Below are 22,544 nucleotides of genomic sequence, written 5' to 3'. Positions count from 1 at the left end.
CAAGACTACGGCAGAGAGGAGGGTAGGCTAGCAGGGGCGAGGGTCATGGAGGGGCCATGTCTGCAGATTTTCCCCGGGCAGCTTTCTGTAACTAAGGCACAGGAATGGAGGGAGGAGGAAGCTACCAGGGTTTGAACTGGACACAGTGAAAGGCTGAGATGCTCTTGGGAGGTAACCTTGACCCTTACGACTCCTGGGGCTCTTGTCTACACTGGGGACGCTGGAGTCTCTGGTCCTCTCCACACCCAGCCGTTAATAAACTCAGGACCAGAATCTCTCACAGGGCCCGTCGTCCACAGCAGTGACCAAGTTCAATAATGCACTGGACTTCTTCCAGCTTCTGTCTACCCTGCTGTTCTCTGAAATCATCTCCTAAAATAAATCAACTGCACACGAGCCCTGACCTCAGGTTCTGCTCTCAGGGAAACTAGGCTAAGATTGTTGGACAGTATAGGGTTTAGTACTACTGAATTAAGATTTGGTTGTGATACCTAAGTAAAAATACATTGCTTTTTCACACGTGCCACTTTTACTTTTTAAAAAATTTGTTTATCTCACCATAGCCCTGGAAAGCAAGTGAGGCAAGGGTTAGTATTCCTTTAGGATAAGGAAACTGAAGAGCAGAGGAAAACAGAACACTTTGCACTTCTCTCTAGTTTCTAAATAGGGTGGAAAAAAATCAATTATTTAAATGAGACAAAGTGAAAAAAATCACATTTTGTTTCAGTAAGTTATGCAAAAACAAGGTTATTAGGTTAGAGTTCACAGTTTGAAGGTCTAAAATATCAACTTTACATATTGCTCCTACTATTAGCATGTTCAATTTTTTAAGTCTCATAAAGTGGTCAAAGGTATGTTTTTGTTATTGGAGTATAGTTGATTTACAATGTTGTTAGTTTCTGCTGTACAGCAAAGCGAATCAGTTATACATATATCAACTTTTTTTTAGCTTCCTTCCCCATACAGGCCATTGTGTTCCCTGTGCTATATGGTAGGTACTTACCAGTTATCTGTTTTATATATAGTAGTGTGTATATGTCAATCCCAGTCTCCAAAGGTTATTTTAATTATTCCATCCTATGAAAAAATTGTTTTGGGGGATCATTAAAAAGCAACTTTAGGGCTTCCTTGGTGGCGCAGTGGTTGGGAGTCTGCCTGCCGATGCAGGGGACGCGGGTTCGTGCCCCAGTCCAGGAAGATCCCACATGCCGCGGCGCGTCTGGCCCCGTGAGCCACGGCCGCTGAGCCTGCGCGTCCAGGTGAGCCATGGCCGCTGAGGCTGCGCGTCCAGAGCCTGTGCTCCACAACGGGAGAGGCCACAACAGTGAGAGGCCCACGTACCTCAAAAAAAAAAAAGCAACTTTATTCCATGGTTTTTCATTGTTGCCAAGAAGCTACCTAAGCGCTTGTGAAATTACCTACAACGTGTCATTTGGGTGAGGATTGTGTCAGTTCTAGTTTTTAACTTTGAAATTATACTTTTTTCTTTACCCAAAACACGCATTTTATGCAACCAAGGGCAACAAAAAACAAACATCACAACTACTGCCACCTAGAGATGATAATTTATTGTTTTACCATGATCCTGAAGAGAAACAACATAAAGAGAATATTTATTACAAATCCCCACAATTTCCTTCCCCCACCTCACTACTCTAAAATTTGTCAGACACCATCGGCCTCCTAAAATGGACCATTGACTATAAATGCATTACCAATTTATTTTGCTGCCATTTCTCATGACTGAAACTTTAGTGCTCAATCAAATGACTATTTTCAGTGGAGTTTCCTAGCTTTAAAAAAAACCCTCACTTTTCCTCTAAAATTCCATTATTTACTGAAAGAAGCCGTTTTAGAAATGTTAATGAGGATTTTAAATGAACAAATTCAATTTAAAAATCATTCACTGAACATCTACCAAGCATCTGGACGCTTCAAAGACCAGGGAACTGAAAAGGCCAGGTTTAACAGCAATAACTTAATTCTGCGGATATACAAAGACAAGTCAGTTTCTTTTTGTCTAATTTATTCTAAACTAAGAAACTAGGAACTGACAAAACAGGAAAGGTTTGTTTTACCCAGTCTAGATAATAAACAAGACAATGCCTGAGTTAGCTCTCTATATAGATTTAGGGTTATCGTGTTGACCTGGGTGTAATAACCTCTATTTAACTAAAAGTTAATAAAAATATTTATGTTCATGTTAAAATAATTGCTGATTTTGCTTGCATATCCCGCCCCTTGCCCCTAAACTCATAGATTTTTAGAAAAAGATTTTCCTGTGTCGTCACAAACCTGCTTCCCCCTGCCCAGCCCTCTCACATAAGAACCCCTGCAACCAGCAGAAGCACCTCTAAATCTAATACGCTTTGTCCTCGCTCGGCGGACTAAAACCTTACTCTGTCAAGTGGCTGAAGTGGGGGTAGGGGGATGAGGAAGGCAGGCGAGCACTGGCCCCCAGCACACGCCCAGCAGTCTCTCTTCTCTCCCTCCACAGGGCTCCCTCACCACTCTTCTGCAGCTGGGAGTCTGGCCCCTACAACCCTCCCCCCGCATTCTCCTTCCTAGCAAACCTGACCTTGTCGGGAGACTAAACAATAGCGACTCGGGCAGCTGCCCGGTCCCTTCCCTGGACCAAAGGAACTTGAAACCCGCATCTGAAACTGGAATGAAATCCCAGTTTCAGCATCACCTTTCAATCCCTCACAGAACTTACTCTTTGTATCTTAATGCACTCAGCCTGGCTGCTTAATGAGTCCTTGCTGAAGGGAGAAAATTTAATTTTAAGACCAATTAACTTTGCTGATTACTATGTAATTTGAAGTGAGTCATGATTCTTTAGTAAATGGAGGTGAGAATCTCAACGATTAAAAGAAAAAACAAAAAACCTGTTAAAATAACAGCAGACCATTGTTCAGAAGTCAACCTAATGCCCACTCTTTACCTTCCACTGTTTTAGGATAAGAGAAAAACATGAGGTTTGTGGTATCCACTGTTAAACAGAACCAGACAATATGAAACTAAGTTCTCATGTTAAGACATTCTGTATTATGAGATGTCCAAAACAGTTCCCAAACTTTTGTTCGACCTGCAGAATTGGAGATGGCTTACCTCCCTATAACTTCAAGTTTGTTTTACAAAGCTCTGAAAAGTAAAACAGATAATTTCATTTTTAGATATAATAAAAAATTAATTTGAATAGCAAAATAAGTAACTACTTTTCAATGTACAGTAGTGTGTCCATTCTAAAAATGAAACCTAAATGTTAGGGAAACTTTTCAAATAATACTTTTTATTATATTCTCCAGTAGTAGCTGAAATAAAAATCTACTCTAACTTCTAGGAAAAGATCTATTTATACCACTTAATTTCCTTTTCTCTGATTCTACGTTTCACTTTGCAATCTGCAGACCTTCACGTGGTTTCCCAGCTGGGGAACCATAGCCCCCTCATCAGTATTTGAGAAGCTGCGCAGAGTGGGACCCACAAACACATGGCTCCGCTGGTAAGTACTGCTGTCACTGTGTGACTACGTTTTAATACTGTTACTCCAATTCACACGATGACTCTTCCGTGAGGATGGTAGGATGAACCTGGTTAGCTAGCTTTAGATGAGGACGTCGAGACCCTGCAATAAAAGGTGATCAACTCTAGGATAAAAATTAGAAAAAAGTTCTTTCCTAGCTATGAATCGTCACAAGCCCCTCTCCTAATAATCACAGGCCAGGGGAAGTGAGTGGGAGCAAGGAGGGTACACAGGAGACAGCTGAGACAGGAATATTGCAAAATGCTTCTCGAGCCTTCCTGCAATCCCAGGGACTGGATGCCTGTGTGTCTGTTTTTCCAGGGAAGAGCCCATCCTGGTGTTTTCCTATCCCAAGTTTTCTATACACAGAAATTTAAGAGTTAGTGGAGGAAACAGGACTACGCTTCACACCATTGGGTCAAGGTAAGTGGCCCCACTGGCCCTCCCAGGACATGCCCTCTTCTTGATTGACGGGGGCAGACCTTCTTTCTCCCCCGACAAGCTCAGAGAACCCATTCTCCTTGCTTGAAATGGTGATCTGGCAGCTAAGCGGTCAACTTCCTGGTCAACTTCAGGAAGCTGCCGATGTTTCTAGAACTGTTCCATTTTACTGCCCTAGTCGCCTGTCTCTCCTAGCAATTTCACTCATCTCCTAAGCTCTTGACTTGATAAGCACCAAACTATGAAGGTTTTTTTCTCGTTTTCCCCTTCCTCAGTTCTGTGAACTGACTTTTTGTCTATGACCACATCAACTTCTTCACTACTCCAAAACTTTGCTCTTTTGGAGTGATGTGTTCTGTCAAATAGATTAAAATAAAAATACATTATCTGTTTACAGGGAATATACAGAATAACAACAGGGGCTGGAGGTACAAAACACAGACACTGACATTATGGTCATACAAAATATATAGAAGTACCCAACATTAACAATTTTTGTCAGAAGTTGTACATTTTGCTATTTCTTTAGCATTTCCCCACATTTTTTTTCTTCTTCTGTGGATCCCCTGGAGTTAAGATTGAGCTTCCTCTGCAGTGTTTCTGAAATTCAATACATGATTGGAACATACTGACGGAATTCATTTTCTGTCCAAAGCAATGAGTGCTACACGTGAAAGTTTTCCTCACATATAATATTAATAACGTTTATTTACAGTGTGAGCTTTCTGATGCTAAGGGCTGAGATGTGATTAAAGGCTTTGCCATATTTATCACATTCAAGAGGTTCCTTCCTGGGATGACTTCTCCGACGCCAGGTAAGACAGAATTGTCTTAGGTATCAAACGTGTCAACCTCTCTGTACATATTTAGCACAGTTTCACTTTTATGCCTTTAATAAAATACTAAGTGCCTTTCATATCAAGATGCCTCATACGTCTGTAGTCTTAGGCTTTAGCCTTGCCTGCCAGGATGAAGTAGAAACAAATGCCCCACAACTTTAAGACTTTTACTTCTCTTCCTGGCAAGGTTAAGGTATATTTTTAAAAATCCCTCAATAACTTCCACTGGGTCAACTAGCATGCTAACAGTTAACTAGAGTACTTAAACTGTTAACGTACTTCAGCCAGTCGAGAACTTTCAAATGACTATCCTGAGCACTAATTTAGATGTCGTAAGCCTTTTGGGCCATGACTCTATTACACTTTGCACTGAAGAGCTGATAAATGAATGCAATGCAGATGGTTTTAATTAACAGTGGTAGCCGGTTTTCTTCAGAAAACTTGTCTTCAAATAGCTGCTTCAAGGAGTCCATCTGTTGAAGATCTGGAGCAACGCCCATGGCCATCCCACAGTCAGTACGATGTTCCAGGAAATGAGAATTAAATGTGGGGCACAGGTTATAGTTAACTTCCATTAAAAAGAAATGATGGCTGAATCATGTCCGCATAAAAAAGCCAATGTGGGTGGACTTGACCAGTGTTCTTTCCCTCTTCACAACAGTCGGTGCTTCGATCGGTGTCTGGAGTTAAGCACCTCACTGCTTTCAGTTGCTTCCTGGCAGCAAAAGTCTTTGCTCAAAAGCATCAGCAGTTTTCTATGCGACCACCACTATGTCTCACTCTGAAAAAAATTCCTAAAAGCATTTCTTCTACCTTCCCTTACTATAAAAAGCTATTTAGGTGTGCTCTTCTGGAGTATCTCTCCTGTTTTTCTTAAATTGGATGGACAGAATACTCTGGTCACCAGCTGACTTCCTTAAAGTTCCCCCAGGCAACACTGATGCAACTGCTTAGGAGCTACTGGGAGGCTGGAAGTTGCTCCAAGTTATAGAGAGAGGCCAGAGAAAAAGTGCTGTTTGGCCCGGAGCTGAGGCCACAGCTGCCCCCACCTCCATGGTTCCCCGTGAAGTGACACTGTCTCACAGGCTTGGGTTGCTGGCTAGCAAACCAGTGACGAGTGACAGTTTTAGTTCTTGACGGAAAATCTCAAACTCTATGTGAGGGGTCTCCCATTATGGGGCTAGTCTTCAGGTGTGTTCTTAGTCTGTTTCTAAGTCCCTGCAGGGCTGTCTACAATCATTTGCACGCTCTCACGAGCAGTTATCTCTACCCAAGGCCCTGATGACTTCCTATGTGACCCACGCTGCTTGGGTCTCTTGTGTGTGCACCTGAAAATGGTCTGTCGCTGGCTTCCATGCAGAAGCTAATGCATCATTCTGCATAGATGATGGGAAAGATCGAAGTTTCATAACCTCACCTCAGTCTCTAGTGATGAGAAACACAAAAGACATTGTGCGGTATGACTACAATACGACAAGCCACATCTTAGCACGTTGGTGAGCTTCTCAGAGCAACGGACATTTAGTAATTGCCAGCTAACGATCTCAAATGTCTTTTAGAAGTTTCTGGAAGGTGTGGGAAAAAAAGTGCTCCCTCCAATGTTCCTTTTTCTGAAAAGCAACAGAAATCACATCTTTTGAACTTTAAAGTTACAAATGATTCAGAAAGTGCCCAAATCATCACGTTGTTCAGCAGCTGACTGAAGAAATTCTGGTTAAGATCTTTGCCATCTTTGCTTTAGTAAGTGTTCACATTGTTAAGATGACGGATGACAACAAAGTCGTTTGACATTTCATGGTATTTACTCTCTGATCCGTGTCTAGATAGTCTATGCTGGCAGCTGACCAGCACCCTTCGTTTATATTTAGGACAAAAATAGCATGCGACCCTAGAGCTTTAGCCACGCCTCGGGCTCACAAGCTGGGCCACACTACCGTATTTCAGGTACTCGTGACTCACAGGCCTTGTCATGAATGTACAAATCCTGCTAGAAGTCAGGCCTAATGAGCACTTCTCATGTGGTCAGCACTGTGTCCAGGGCTGTCGGGGATATAAATATATCCCCCGACGAGAGAAGCATCTCTTTTGGGGAGTGATGAAAACTTTCACACACGGAACAACAAAAGATTCAAAGACAGTATGCAATCAAGTGCTAACCTGTGGAGAAACGCAGTTAGGAGTGCGATAGTGCTTTAGGGAATTCGGGGATTTCGCGAAGGGAGAGAAGTGTTTTGAATCACGGTTGCCATTTCAGTAAGATTTATCTCAGTCATGAGGAGGGAACCATCTACATCTGCAGCCGTCCTTTGGAACTGTAGACTGGTGCACATGCCCTCTCTTTCAGGAAGAGATAGAAATCTTTGGTTTGATACTGACAGCGCAGTCCTAGATTTCTATAGCTTTGGTAGGCTACCAGCGACTGTACAGAACTTACCGTATATATACAACTAGTTTTGAGCAGCATGTGCCGATGTAGTTTTTGTTCAAACTGTCCCTCTTTTTTGAGAAATAAGGTTCAGCAAGACGTTGGCCAAGTAGGGCGTGTTTGCGGCAAGCAGGTTTTGAACCTCAGTGTCATTTTCACAGAGCCGATCTTAGTCTTTCAATTATGTACTGTGGTTGCGGAGAGTTCAAGAGCGCCTTAAAGGTCTCCTCATTACTGAAAAGCTTGACATTTTCCTGTGTGTGTGCTTCTATCCTGTGTGGAAATAGCATGTGGATTATCCATCCCTATGACTAGCATTTTCCTGCAGGGGCTGTGGAAGAATTACATGCCCACAGACTAGGCAAAGGCAGAACACTGCTGATGTACCTGTAAGGATCCATAAGTGTGATTTTTTTTTTTAACCTGCTGAGGCTTTTTTCCCCCCTCCATGGGCACACATCTCTGAAATGATTTTAGAAACGAAAAGGGGAAATGGCTTATTGACAAATTCTCGCTTTACACACAGCTTTTCAGGAATGCTCCGAAAGCATCGAGGGAGGCAGGGCTGTACTCAGAGGCTCGCTCTCTGGTGTGGATTCTGTGATGCAGAGTGAGGGTCGAGCTCCGGGTGAAGGCCTTGCCGCACTTCGTGCACTTATAGGGCTTTTCTCGGGTGTGAATTCTCCGATGCAAAATAAGGTATGAGTTTCGGTTGAAAGCTTTTCCACATTCACTACATTCATAGGGCTTTTCCCCCGTGTGGATTCTCTGATGCTTAGTGAGGTCTGAGCTCTGGCTGAAGGCCTTCCCACACTCATTACATTCGTAGGGTTTCTCCCCAGAGTGGATCCGCTGATGCAGAATGAGATTTGAACTGTGACTGAAGGCTTTGCCACACTCGTTACATTCATGAGGCTTCTCTCCTGTGTGGATTCGCTGATGCAGGACAAGGTTTGAGTTAAGACTGAAGGCTTTCCCACACTCACTACATTCATAGGGCTTTTCTCCAGTGTGGATTATTTTATGGCGAATAAGGCTTGAACTCCTTGTGAAGCATTTACCACATTCATCACATCTGTGGGACTTCGCTCCTGTCGGAACTTCTTCAGGGGTGTTGAAGTTTGAGCTCAGACTGAAACTTCTCCCCAGTCCTTTACCCTTTTCCCTTGGACCTCGCTCTCCTGTGCTGGGGTTTTTTTTTTCCTTGACTGTAGCTGGCCCTGGATCTCTCTTTTCTTTTCCAGTTTTCTCCTCAGGGTTTCTCTGCTGCCTTTCTACTACTCTGCCCTGCTGGTCACGTTTTTCTCCAAAATCTTTCTGGAATTTTCCTGTGGTCTCCCCATGTGATGCTGAGTCTTCTGCAATTTCAGCCTTTGAGGTGGACTCCTCATTCTCATTCCTGTTTTCACAACCTGACACAATAAATAAAAAATACAAATAGCATCTTTTTCTTTTGAATATGTGGGTTACTCAAGTGACACTGTTTTCCAGGAAGCTTCTACCTGCCTGCAAAATGACCTCACAATATTAACTGGGGATAAAATAGTAGGAAAAAAAGGGAAAAAACCTAGGGACAACAGGGAGTAGAACTGGGAAATGAGAGGGCAGGCGAAGTGTGGAAAGGACAATGGAGGGAGCATGCAGAGAGGCCGGGAGTGAGCAGAGGGAACAGACCAGGCGAGGAAAGAAGGAAGGGGTGAGGAATTAAGGAACGTAAGAGGTCACAACTCATGGTTCTATAATTTGGTCACCCAGTAATTAATCTGAAAGAATAAACACACATTAAAAAAATCATAGTCCAGGGACTTCCCTGGTGGCCCAGTGGTTAAGACCCCGTGCTTCCAATGCAGGGGGGGTGGCTTCAATCCCTGGTTGGGGAACTAAGAGCCCACATGCTGTGAGGCTAAAAAAAAAATTTTTTTAAAAAATGATGTTCCAGTTCTAATTAAGAATTTATGAGTTAAAAAAAAGAGAGAACGGACAGGTCTTTCCTAGAAAATGATAAATGGTATTACCAGAAAGAAAGGAATGCAATTAATTTAAAAAAAGCAAATACTCTGCCAATTCTGTGAGATTTTTATTGACAAGGTGATAGTTAACAGGCAAAACAAGGAGCGCTGAACCTGGCAGGTTACGCAGAACTTCAGACACAGAAACTAGTTTCTCTCCACCAGGGAGAGCAGCACAGAGCTGACAGTGCTCAAGCAACAGGGATGAGGGTGAAGAAGCTGGTTGGGGCATTAGTACATGTAACTGAAACCTGCACTGACAAACGACTGAGAACTACTGAGAACAAAGAGACTGAAAACAATTCCGGAGACAGCCCACAAAGGACGTAATATAAGACAAGATCTTACGAATGCAAAGCTGATCCTCTGATTTTAGCAATCTGCCTGTTAAAACACTGGAATATATTCTTATTGTGGACTGCTACATTCTGTGTGCCACCCTGTTTTTTAAGTATAGACTAAAAATTATTCAGTACAAAAACACTATTTTATATATGTTTACATTTGTCTAGGAAAAAAACTATCCCAAATCTATTCTTTATTTACTTGGCCTTAAGAAACCTTTCCACGTGAGTGTGCACTATCTCAACGCAATCACTGAAGGAGTTGAGTATCTAACCCCTGACTTGAGTGATGAAATCACCATAAATACTGACCTGATCATAAGGAAGAGGAAACTGGTCTACTTCTTTTGAATTCCAAGCCTAGGTCCTTGATGATCTGGATAGTTCCCCGGCTGTTCCCAATGTTTTGTTTTGCTTTGTTTTAAGTTAGCAAGGGGTGGGTACTACCCGGCTCACAAACAGAGATCAGTTTTTTGGCTTAATTTTCACCTCGTCCAAAGAGCAAGTACTAAGAAACAACAAACCCCAGTTACCTCTATGGTTCAAAACAAAACTTGAAGTTTCTGTATTAACATCCTTTCTTCATAACTTCCCTTCATTCACCCTACCACTGCCCTCCCCAGGCAGAAGTCTTAGGAAGTGGCCTTCCTACGACAGGACTGATCTGAGAGCTTCCTGCAGTACTATCTCCCAGGGGTTAAGACCTAATAGAGACAAATGGGACTGTCTGTCAACTGTGTCACCTTGTCTTATCTGGTTGATGCCTCTTAGAACTTCTTTGTTCTTACTACACACTCAGGAGCCAGAGCTCTTCACAGAAGATCACCATTAGGTTTGGAATCTGGGAATCCTGACCAGGTGCAAGTTCATGGAATTATACAGAACTGTTGTGGAGCAGCGCTCACAGGAAGCAAGACTGAAAGCCCATGGCAGGATGCAGTGTAGGTTCAGGAACATGGTCCCAGGTTAGGATTAGATTGATGATCAGTTCTCACCTGGCCCTCTATAATAGGAAATACAGACACTCCCCTGACAAAAGCATTTAGTTGTATCCACAGGGAATGAAGCAGAATCCTCAATGGTGACAGAGTAGTTGAAGAGGTGGGGATTCAGAACATAAAATTATTTCTGCTTTCAAACAGCAAAAAATACCTAGAGGTAAAAAATCCACCTGGAATCAGGAAGTCCCAGTACCAGGCTTTTGGGATTAAAGAAACTCAAATTGTTCTCCTTCTCTATCTGGTCTGAAGAAACGGGCTCAGTAGTCTCTACCACACCAGAGATCCCAGAACTAACAGAAAAAGAGGCAATACAATCTTATCAGACAATAATCCTGCAGCCATCTTACCCTGGGAAATCACGTTCCCATAATTCTCCTGCCTGGTGTCCCTATTCAGATTCCTCCGAGCCAGGTTCTGACATCCCCATTCCTCCAGGATGAGGGACACGGCCATGTCCTCGATCTTCACCATTGCCTGAAATAACACGAGATCCCCACACTCAGTTCTCCCAAAGTCCAGGGACAGTCCCACTGCCCGAACCTGGAGTCAGGGACGGAGGTGACTGCAAACCTACAGGATGCTGGGAAAGAAAAGGTGACCACGCCAGGCTCTAGTGGACAGGTGGGAGTGGAGCTACTCTGTGGGCAGGGACGTCAAGAGCCAGTGTCCTGGTGAAGACCGCTGAAAGAGCTCCAGGAAGAGGCAGATGCAAGGGACTCAGGAGGGCAGAGGGGCCCACAGCTCACCTGGGAATCTGCCGAGAACAGTGCAGATGCCATCGCCTGGTCTCTGGGACCCCCCTCATGATGAGGGGCAGGAACGTGGGTGGCAGGGAGAGCTGAGGGAGGAGAAAGGAGCTGTGAGTGAAGCCAGCTCTGCTCTGGGCCTCCCTTCAAAGAAGGGCCCAGGGGCACCCTCTTTCCTGTACCAGCATGCCCAATGTTCAGTGTTTAACTACAGAACTGAGAACTACAGAGAATGGAAGAAAGAAAAGGCATGATCTGTGTCTTCCCAAGATCTCTGTTCTTAAGCAGGAGTAACAAGGAGTCATAAAAGGGCCCTTAAAATCACCTGGTCCAACTCCTTCATTTTAAAGAAGGGGAAACCGAGGCCCCGATAGGGTAAACAACTTGCGTAACATCATCCTGTTAAGAGGGCAGAGCCAGAACTATAACCCGGGTTCCTACTCTCAGCCACAAAAGTAGGTAACACTCAGCCCACATTCAAGTCTGGCTCATAATTTAATTTTCTCCAGTCCAACAAACAGTATACCAGGACTTCAGAATCCCATTCAGTTGTGGAAAATGCAACAGTTTTAAAAATCTTTAGTAGTAATATCTTGAAACACAGAGAAGGAAGGGGCTCTTCTTACTTCTGGGTAAGTTTCAGCCATTTTTTGTCCCTCTACTTTTCTCCCTCACTTAGCCACAGTTTTTGGATAAAACATACACATGGTTCGAATGTCAATGAGACATTTACAAATGTATAAGGGTCTGGGTTGACACTCGTCTAATAAAAGACGTCTACAATATAGGGTCACATTAACTGCGACGTGCAAGAAAAACTGGAAAAATTTTAAGCGGCAAAATCAAAATCCTCCCGTGCCAAGTAATGTTAGATTTGAAAATGTTACTGGTGAACAGATGATGTTACTGTGCTGCAAAGATACTAGAAAAACTAATTTGAAACGGAATTAGTAAATCTTGTAACTATTTCAGAATATACAGCAATAATATAAGCTAAAGCAAAATGTAGAAAAAGATCAAGTACCTAGCACTTTAACCCGCTGAGAGTTAGGAAACGCTCTGGAAGATGAGCAGCACAAAGAGAAACTGAGAATAAGTGCATATGCCTCAATTCCTTCAAGAACTATTTACGACGTAACAACTGTATGTTCCAGGGTCTGGAAAGCTGTTACTCTGGTAACCTGAATCAGCCCTAATCTGGCACTTAAAACCACGAAGATCCTCCTCCGTTTCCTGACTTCACCTGGTGGAGTGTGGAGAGAGCTCACAAACCCTACGAGGACCTAACGGGACTGGGTGGACAGTGGTGGATAAACATCACAGCGCACTGGTTGGCTCACAAGGCTTTCTCCAGCTTACGAGCGCTGGCTATCCTGCAGAATGCACGGAAGACAATACTTCCTTAAGCTCTAATATTCCTATCCTGAATGTCATCATAAATAAACACACTGGTTAAGGACTGTGCCTTTGTCAACTCTTGCTGAACAACCATACTTTTAGCATGTTATTTTTTTTTCTTTTACTGATATTCTAGGTATCAATTTTGATTTTAAAACTGGTTAAAAATATTGTTAATATTTCCCTCAAAGGAAAAAAAATTCAACTGATTTTTATTTATATGACCCTGAAGTGATTTTTTTTGCCTCATTTTCCTCAACCAAAAACAAAATATTTTTTCCATCCTTTTCCCATTCTTTGGAATTTTTGAAAGTAACCTAGAAATAGAGTGATGTTACACAGTATTTTATACATTTTAAATAAAATGAATTGATAAATGATCCTTTTAAAGATAATTTATGACATACTAGGGTGTTGGCTATATTTCATCTCTTCCTAGGACTTTACTGTAAAAAAAATAAAACCTGCTAGACATCCAGAATACTAACAATTCAACAAATAATATAATGTCCACCCAAGTTCATTATGCACATTTCACTTACCTCCTTGGTAACATTATTTAACTCCTGAAATTGGCCTGTAAGTTATATTTCCTCTGATGTTTAGTAATAATGACAATAGAAATAAACATGTTTCTCTATTACAGGCATTTAGCAACACAGAGAGGGCACTCCCATCCTGAATAGTTTGCTTCTTTCCCCCCATGTGAAACCTTGCTTCTTACCCCGTGGTTGTAAGAGGCGGGGTTTCCGAGATGAATGCTTGAAATGGGACTGGGTGGCCTCATGAGGAAGGTCAAAGCTCGAGGACTCCTGTACTGGATCCAGAGGCACCATCCCCCTTGCGAGCATCTCAGGTCCATGAACTTGACCTGGGACCTGAGGACAAACAGGGTGGGCTTGTGGGTAAATCACTTTTTAAACAGGAATTTAAACAAGTGAAAAAAGACACTAAATATACCAGTATATTAAAATATACTTTTTAATATCCAAGCAGAAGAGGATCAAAGCACCACAAGGACTATTAATACGAACTTTAAGTCAGTAACTTTCTCTCTGCTTCAGTCTCAAAGTCCACGTGCTGCTCACACATGACAGGTTTCCCCTCTTCTTACCTGCTGTCCTGATAAATCCAGCTCCAGATCTTCCAGAAGGGTCACAGCCTCCTCTCCACTATCGGGACGGTATTCCTGCAGCCAGACTTGGAGCTCCTTGGGCAGAATGGAAAGGAACTGCTCCAGCACCAGCAGCTCCAGGATCTGCTCCTTGGTGTTTATCTCTGGTCGCAGCCACTGGTGACAAAGTTCCTTCAGTCGACTCAGGGCCTCTCGAGGCCCAAAAGTGTTCTGGTAACAGAAGTGCCTGAACCGCTGGCGGAAGATCTCCGGGTCGGGAGGAGGAGACTCCTGCAGACTGGCGTCCTGCCCCCACACGTGCTCTTCCTCATCCTCCTCTTCGACCTTCACTATCACGATGCCGTCCTTCTCCTGGGCAGCGTGGGGGGACAGACCGGTGGCTTCCCTTGACTCAGCAGTCATCATTCAGGCTCAGGGACCTGACTTGATCCAAACAGGGTCTGTGCTCTCCTTTCTGTCCTGGGAAATGTTTTCTGATATCTGTTTCTGTACTATTCCTGGAGGAGTAAAAAAAAAAAAAAAAAAAAAAAAAAAAGTTATTGGTACCTTTATGAAAAGTGACCTGTGCTGTTAATATTTCATACAAGGCTACACCTCAAGGCATTAAAAATGCCTCTGGGGGCTTCCCTGATGGTGCAGTGGTTAAGAATCCGCCTGCCAACACAGGGGACATGGGTTCGAGCCCTGGTCTGGGAAGATCCCACGTGCCGTGGAGCAAATAAGCCCGTGCGCCATAACTACTGAGCCCGTGAGCTACAACTACTGAGCCCGTGTGCAACAACTGCTGAAGCCCGCGTACCTAAGAGCCTGTGATCCACAACAAGAGAAGCCACCGTGATGAGAAGCCCGCGCACAGCAACAAAGAGTAGCCCCCGCTCGCCGCAACTAGAGAAAGCCTGCGCACAGCAATAAAGATCCGACACAGCCAAAAAATAAATTAATTAATTAATTTTAAAAAATGCCTCTGAATAGCAAAGGGGGAAAAAAAGCCTCCAGAGCCACACTGTTTTCCCTGTCACTCTAGATATTAAGGTTTGCAAACAAACTTCCAACTGGCAAATTCCCCCCTCAGGGTGTTTGCCTGAGCACCGTCCCTCCAGGAGGAGGGCAGGCTATGACATCATGTGTTTACATGCTAAGCCCAGTGAGAGCGGAATGTTAGTGGGGTGCCAGGCACCCGCTTCAGCAGCACGCTAGCCATCTTACCCCCTCCCACAACATGCTTGGAGCACCATCTCACAGATGACATGACTGCGGCTCGGACGACTCAAGTGATTTGCTCAGGAGCAGGAGGCTACCTACCTAGCAGTCAACACTCAAGCCAAACGTGAAGGCCAGGACTTACTAACCCACCATCTAGCTATTTCTATTATTTTTATAGGTGCCTTGGTCAGTACGAGATAATCCACTTTGGACAGAGAAAGAAAATATCAAAATGTCTATTTATATTTTAAAAGTGAGAAAAAATAAACCATATTTAATGTACAAATGGACATTACCAAACTCACTTGGTCTAAATGCTGAACTGCCACATGTCACACATGAGACAAGTGTGTGGGGGGGGGGTGAGCAAAATGGGTCAAATGACACAAACTTCGAGTTATAAAATAAGTTAAGTCCTGGGGATGTAATGTACAGCATGGTGACTACAGTTAATAATAATACTGTACTGCATATTTGAAAGCTGCTGAGAGTAGTTCTTAAAAATTCTCATCAAAAGAAAATAAAATGTAGGGGACTTTCCTGGGGGCAAAGTGGTTAAGAATCCGCCTGCCAATGCAGGGGACACAGGTTCAAGCCCTGGTCTGGGAAGATCCCACGTGCCTTGGAGCAACTAAGCCCGTGCGCCACAAATACTGAGCCTGCGCTCTAGAGCCCGTGAGCCACAAATACTGAGCCTGTGTGCCACAACTACCGCAGCCTGTGTGCCACAACTACCGCAGCCTGTGCTCCTAGAGCCCGTGCTCCACAACAAGAGAAGCCACCGCAATGAGAAGTCTGTGCACCACACCGAAGAGTAGCCCCCGCTCGCTGTAACTAGAGGAAGCCTGTGTGCAGCAATGAAGACCCAACACAGCCAAAAATAAATAATAAAATAAAAAGAAAAATGAAAAAAAGAAAATGTAACTATGGTGACAGATGTTAACCAGACTTACTGTGGTGATCACTTTGGAATATACACAAATATTGAATCGTTATGTTGTACACCTGAAACCAATATAATGTTACATATCAATTACATCTCAAAAAAAAAAGACAGACAAGCAGCTTTAAAGATTCTTTCAGAGAAACTACAATTAGGGAAATACTAACGATGCAAATACACACAAACAAGAAAACTGCACAGCAATTTTTTTTTTTTTTTTTTGCGGTACGCGGGCCTCTCACTGTTGTGGCCTCTCCCGTTGCGGAGCACAGGCTCCGGACGCGCAGGCTCAGCGGCCATGGCTCACGGGCCCAGCCGCTCCGTGGCATGTGGGATCTTCCCGGACCGGGGAACGAACCCGTGTCCACTGCATCGACAGGCGGACTCTCAACCACTGCACCACCAGGGAAGCCCTGCACAGCAATTTTTAACTCAGCCAGGTCAGAAGGTAAAAACAAATGTGGAACTAAATCAAACTTAAGAAGTCAACCGATAAGTGAGAAAGTAGCTGAATTTCAAGAACAAAAATTTAACATGGTTGGTGGATAGGCTCAATCATGAGTTGACGAGCAGAGGCAACAATGTGTCGCTTCCATCTGAACTGACAAATCTTTGTGAAGCATCTTTTTTTCCCCACCTCTACGGCCATCAAAATTAAGCATCAAATTCAACTTTTAGAGACAGAGCATCCAATTGTTCTATAACAAAGAGATAAGCCAAGAGTTTTAAACTAGCAAAGTATTTTTAATTACATGGCTCTCACTGAAAAATTATTAGTAATTTTGATGGAAAACGGATCATGTACGTTGAAAGCACAGATTTTTTTCTAGAATAGCACAACTTAATGTATTTTTTTAATTATACAAAACACTGGTACATGTATATAATTTTTCTAAATAGTTTTTACTGACAGGGACGTGTGACCAGAAAAGTTTGGAGATGACTGTTCTAATCGCAAAGAATATGATTTTAATCTGAGATTTATCACAGGATTAGTTTTTTTTCCTCTTTCTTTGGTCCTTAATGAAAACCAGAAATCCTTATTAAAATAGCAGTCTATAATAACAATAAAGAATATTACATTCAAAAACGCTTACTACATAAATGTAAAAACATTGTGGGAATTAAGTCATTTCTCCAATGATTTTAAACTGGTAAAAGTCCTGTTGCAAACCATCTTCTAGCCCTTCCCATCCACTCCTTCAGACCTGTTTTGCACTCCACCCACCTTGCTGCAGGAAATATATTTTGTTTTTTAACTTCAGACCAGCTTTACCTGGAAAGTCCTTACAGTTACGAGTATTCAATTTCCTAACCATTTCTGCAATCTACAGTATGCAAAGTGTCCTGCTAGACTGATGGGAATAAAAAGATGAGAAGCACCATTCCTATTTTTACACAAATAATTACAGTACAAAGCAGATGTGCCAACAGTTCTAAGGAGGTTACAACCTGAGTGCTGGAGAAGCCCTGAGGAGTGACTGACAGCTACAAGGCAGCTTCCAGGAAACAGCCCCCCTGGAGCTGGGACCCAGAGAGGAAGAGGCAGCGAGTAGGGAGTCCAAGAGATCACTCCTTTGGCTAGCTTTCTCCCAGCTGGAGGCTGAATAATTCCTGTAAGGCTTAGTCTCTTTATTTCATTCTGAAAAGTGAAAAGCAAGACTATCTTTTCCAGCTATGCCTCCCAGAACTGTCTTCCACCACCCTAATCCAGGCTCCACATCTCCTGCCGAGACTAGGGCCTTAGCTCCATACATTTTCTCTAGTGTCCATTTCTCCCCTTTCTAATACGAACAACATACCAAGGTCAACTTAGTATTGCCAAAGTATGCTTCTAGGCATTCCCTCCTTCCCCTCAGTTACTGTCAATGAATCCTTGACATCTACCGATTAGTGTTCAAACAACACACCCCACTCGACCTTTCCACCCCCATTACTTTCCTTAGTAGTGATCCCCTATGTTTTAGCCTACTGGGCCCATTAATGTTCCCCAAGCATAGGGTGTGACTTTGCATCTTCACCCCTTTGCTGGGACCAATCTCCCACCTTTATCCACCTCTACTGGCCAAATTTTCACTCACCCTTCAAGATGTACACTGTCTCCTGACATTCTGAATTAAATAAGATATCTTCCTCCTTTGAACACCCTTGGTACTTTCTCTGTTCCTATCTTAGGCACTTCTACTCTCCTTGTATTATCATTATTTGAGCTGCAGTTCCTATCTCCACCTCCCAGCTAAACCCCTCAAGAACAAGGACTTTTGTTTATTTATCTTCTAGGGAACTGGGGAGACTGTTGAACAGCACAGAAAAAATAAGAACAACTCAGCGGCTTCCGTGGTGGTCTAGTGGTTAAGACTCCACGCTGCCAATGCAGGGGGCCCGGGTTCAATTCCTGGTCAGGGAACTAGATCCCACATGCCGCAACTAAGACCCAGCTCAGACAAATAAATAAATAAATATTTAAAAAAAAAAAAAAAAAGGAAAAGGAAAAGAAAAAAGAACAACTCAAGCCATTACAGCGCCCCCTGCCGTCTTATTGCCTTTAGTGGCAATTAGTGATCAGACAGCCCAGGAACATCTATCTCATCACTCAGGCGCAGAATCTCACCTTCCTTGACTCCTCTCTCCTTACATGCATTCAGTCTCCAGGCACCAGGGAGAAGTATTTCTTTGTTCATACTTATTTTTCTGTCTAGCTCCATGGAGGCCAGCTTCCTCTCTTTGGTGCCCTGCCGTCATCTCCCCACAGTTCACCTCCCACCTTGCTCTCAGATCTTCTTCATAAACTCTAGAGCCTTGTAGTCAATACTCCCCAGCACCTGGTCCCAGTTTCCCCATCAAGCTTCATTTCCCATGAATTTCTCTCCCTCCCCTGCCATGAACCTTTTCCATCCAGCAAAATGAGTCTACTCAGTACTTCCTAAATATGTCTTGTATTTTGAACACCATCCTTTTCTCCCACGATAATGCCTGGGATTTCACTCCCAGTCTTCTCTGACTTTTCAAATCCTACTTATCCTTCGAGCTAAGCTAAAATGCAACGTGCCCCTCATCTGTTCAAGAGGCCTCTCTCTAGTAGGCATTACAGGAAGAACCAACGTTAACTGAGTGCTTTCCATGCACCAGGCATTTCACACAACACCCTCAGGAGGTAGGCGCCATTGTTGCCTCACTGTATAACGACAAAACTAAGGCTTACAGATGTTAAATAACATACCCAAGGTCACAGAGCAACTGAATGGCAGAGCGAGGATTTGAGATTAGGTCTGTGGGACCCCTCAGCTCAAGCTCCAACCATCATACCAAACTCATTCTGTCCCAACGTGTGGGGTAAGGAAGGGCTTCTGTGGACACACGGATTCTTTTGAAGAGGAAGGCCTATGAAGGATGACCACTCAGGAATGGGCCTCACCTGCCATCCAGTTTTCACTGGAGAGCTGCGTGACTAAGGAGACACAGCAGGAGATGCAAGTGGGAATCATCTAAACTCTAACCAGGTGGGACCTTCAAAAGAGACAACTGAGCAGAGCTAGTGTGGCATCTAGTCTGGTGTCAGAAATCTCATTTATGAAAATTCTGTTCCATCTTAGGCATTTAAGGAGACTAAAGGAAAGGAATCTTAATTTGTGCCCACATCTTAGCCAGTTTTGAAGAGTAGGATGCTCCTTGGGTCAGTGGGACTCAACAGGAAGGGATTCTGAGGAGGAAGTGAGACCTAAAGGGACAGAGATGAGGGCACGGCCACAGTCCCTCTTCCCCCAATTTTGACAGGTACCCTCCCCCCCCAACATTTCTCTGCTCCTACTTTGGGCAGGAGAAAAGTCACAACAGCGGCGGAAGGGCTGGGTTTTATTTTAGGTTTCAGAGGATCTGCGCACACAATCTTTTCTCCTCTCTCTAAACTCTATGCCCTAATGGTCTCCACCAAGCATTTGCTATTCAAGTTCTTTCTTGGTAATCTAATTTTTCATGCCGTCTTCTTCGACTAGACTATTGTGAAGAGTATGCGTCTTTGTACCCTTAGACCTACACTTAGTATGACCTCTTTGCAAGCACTAGTTTTTAAAAAATACTTGACTGAATGTTACTATTTTTGGCGCATTCACATAGCATTCAAAGTTGCCCTCAAATTACAGGCGTGGAAGAGTTTCACTAAGCTGCATCACCACTTACCAGCTGATTTTAGGTTTAGTTACTCTAAGTACAGATGTTTCTTCTCTGGGTTAAAAAACAGTATTTGTCTCACAGAGCTGCTGTGAGGATTACAGGAGTTAACATATATGAAGCACTTCAAACAGTCTCTGGCATTTAGTAGGCACTAGAGAAGTGTTTTAAATTTTTTCAATAAACTTAAGAGATGTAACTATACTTTCCAATTTTCAGCCTGCTTAAAAGATTAAGCAACAGGAGAAATCCTGTAATAGTGAAAGTAGCACAGGGTGGAACACCTGAATTCTAGTCTCCCATGAATAAGAGTGAGTCCCTCCCTGGGTGAGTTATTTAACCTCTCTGACATCCAGTATCCTTATCTGTCAAATTGGGGCAGGGTGGGGGAGGGAACAGAGGAGCAGAAAACTACCTCTGGGGTCCCTTTGAGCTGAAAACCATTCTGACACACTATCCGATTTAGATAAGATTACCCCCAGTACCTGGTTCTCCCCGAAGGTAAATACGAAAGATTTTCTTACAAAAAAGGCTTGGAGTTACAAGCTCAGTTTATTTCAAAGGCTATTTTCTAAACAGGCCAGTATCTTTTCCAGGGCATAGTCTTCAAAGTTTAAACTGCCTCCCACCCATTTCTGAACAGAGCTCTAAGATGTTTTAAAACATGAAAAAGCTACCTTTAAAAGACAACTAGCTACCCAAAGAATACTGATACTCAGAATGAAAAGGCAACATTTAACATAACACTCATCTGTATTTAGATACAATATAAAGTTAGGAAAAATTTAAATGCTTAGATCAAGTAGGGAATCAGCAAAAGACTATGGTATTAAGTAGCTAGCTTCCCTGTTTGTATTTTAAGATTGGTGAAGACTGCCTGAAATAATGAACAAGCATCGTGCATAGTAATTCAGAGACAATACAAACTTGGAGAAACATTCTGGGGCAAATGATCATTATGGTTCCCTAAGTAATAAAGCTATTTCTCCACACGTGGCTGGCAAATACAGTAACAGGGCTTTGTTGACTGGTTACAATGAATCCTCCACAATTCAATTCGACAACTATTTACTGACCACCTCCAATCCGCCTAGCAATAGTCTGTACAATAAATGCTTTCTTTGGTCCCAGGCCATGTAACAGCTGCTCTCTATGATGAAAGTATCTTATTGAGTACTGGAGGCACTGCAAGAAACGGAGGGCAGGGGGTCAGTGTCAGGCTGAACTGTAGCTGAATTTTTCAATTACATTGACCAAATTATCTCAAAGTTGGAAGGGCCTTTGGAGAAAACCTAGTTAATTTGATTGATGACAAAACTGAGTTGGCGGAAGTGTCTTATCTTATCCAAGGTCACTCAGTTAATCAGTCTCCTAACGGCCCCGCGCAATTTCCAAATTCCTTTCACTCTTCACCCCTTCCAAGTCAGGCAGAATAACTACTACCCAGAAGTGGAAAATCCACCTCATCTACCGGACAGCTCGTTTTCAAAAGCCTTCCAAATAGTCCATAAAGCTGAAAGAGAGTGGGATGTACATATAACCTCTACCAGACCCGAATCATTTCTTTACCCACTCTGACTAGGTTTCAAAAGCTCTTTAATCACCGCTCGGGGGTGGGGGTGGGGTGCGGAGAAGCAGGTGATCTGGAAACACGTATGCGGCACCTTGAAACGTGTCCATTTCTCTCAGCCTTCCGCATTTTTCACCTCGAGGTCCTGCAAGGACCCCGAAAAAAAAAATCTCTCACTGGAATCAAAGCAAATGGCGACGAAAGCAGAGCAGAACATTCAGACAGGGGTCGGTTCGCTCGCGACCCGGTTCTCAGAAACGTCAAGCGACGATGACGACACTGCAGGAGAGGGGCCCGGAAGGGGCCCGCAGACGGCCTCCCAGGACCCCCGGCCAAGGACCGTCGACCCCTCCCCGCCTGGGCCCGCGGTGGGGAGGGGGCGGCCTGGCCTGGGGCGGGGACGCTGGCACGGACTCGCTTCACGCTGCGCCCCGGCCGCCCGGAGGGGACCCCGGGGCGTCAGTTGCAGAGCCCACCCCCACGCACACACCCCTGCGGCCCCGCCCGCCCCCCCCCCCAGAGGCCGGCCCCACCTCTCACCGTGAGCCCCGGGAGCGGCCTAGGGGCGCTGGGCAAGCAAGGGGAGCTGACTCTGGGGCTCAGGCCGGCCGAAGGGCGCCGCGCACGGATCTAGGCCCTCTTGACGCCTCGACACAGACACAATGAGTCACAAAGGCCGGAAGTGTGTCAGCACCTCGTCTTCCGGGACTGCGCCGCGCTTCCGTGTCCTCTCTAGGAGCGCGGGAGGTTTTGGAATCTCGGTTCCCGAACGCTGGACCAGTCCCGTGCCCTGCCGT

The 22,544-nt window shown here is 44.0% G+C and overlaps 1 protein-coding gene across 2 annotated transcripts; it reads right to left on the bottom strand.

The window, feature by feature from the left end:
• Window positions 1–1,553: 1,553 nt before the first annotated feature.
• Window positions 1,554–22,400, bottom strand: ZKSCAN1 (zinc finger with KRAB and SCAN domains 1). 2 transcript variants are annotated; one of them, XM_082670150.1, is made up of 6 exons: window positions 22,288–22,400; window positions 13,844–14,361; window positions 13,454–13,607; window positions 11,332–11,423; window positions 10,933–11,059; window positions 1,554–8,643 (listed from the first exon to the last, which is right to left on the bottom strand). In XM_082670150.1, exons 2-6 carry the CDS (start codon window positions 14,267–14,269, stop codon window positions 7,748–7,750), a joined length of 1,695 nt encoding a protein of 564 aa, XP_082526276.1. In that variant the 5' UTR covers window positions 14,270–14,361; window positions 22,288–22,400; the 3' UTR covers window positions 1,554–7,747. The 2 variants fall into 2 exon arrangements, with proteins under 2 accessions (XP_082526276.1, XP_082526277.1); XM_082670151.1 differs by having other exon boundaries at window positions 22,281–22,395.
• Between the last annotated feature and the right edge of the window lie 144 nt (window positions 22,401–22,544).

This window comes from Grampus griseus (genome assembly GCF_964374135.1).
Source record: "Grampus griseus genome assembly, chromosome: 14".
Lineage (NCBI taxonomy): Eukaryota > Metazoa > Chordata > Mammalia > Artiodactyla > Delphinidae > Grampus > Grampus griseus.
This window is presented reverse-complemented; position numbering and strand designations above follow the sequence as displayed.

Coding starts and splice junctions, on each gene's coding strand:
- ZKSCAN1 (XM_082670150.1), bottom strand. CDS start 14,269: ATGATGACTGCTGAGTCAAGGGAAGCCACCGGTCTGTCCCCCCACGCT. Junction 11,060..11,331: donor TGTTCTCGGCAGATTCCCAG/GTGAGCTGTGGG, acceptor GTGTTATTTCAG/GCAATGGTGAAGATCGAGGA. Junction 8,644..10,932: donor TGGGAACGTGATTTCCCAGG/GTAAGATGGCTG, acceptor TTATTGTGTCAG/GTTGTGAAAACAGGAATGAG.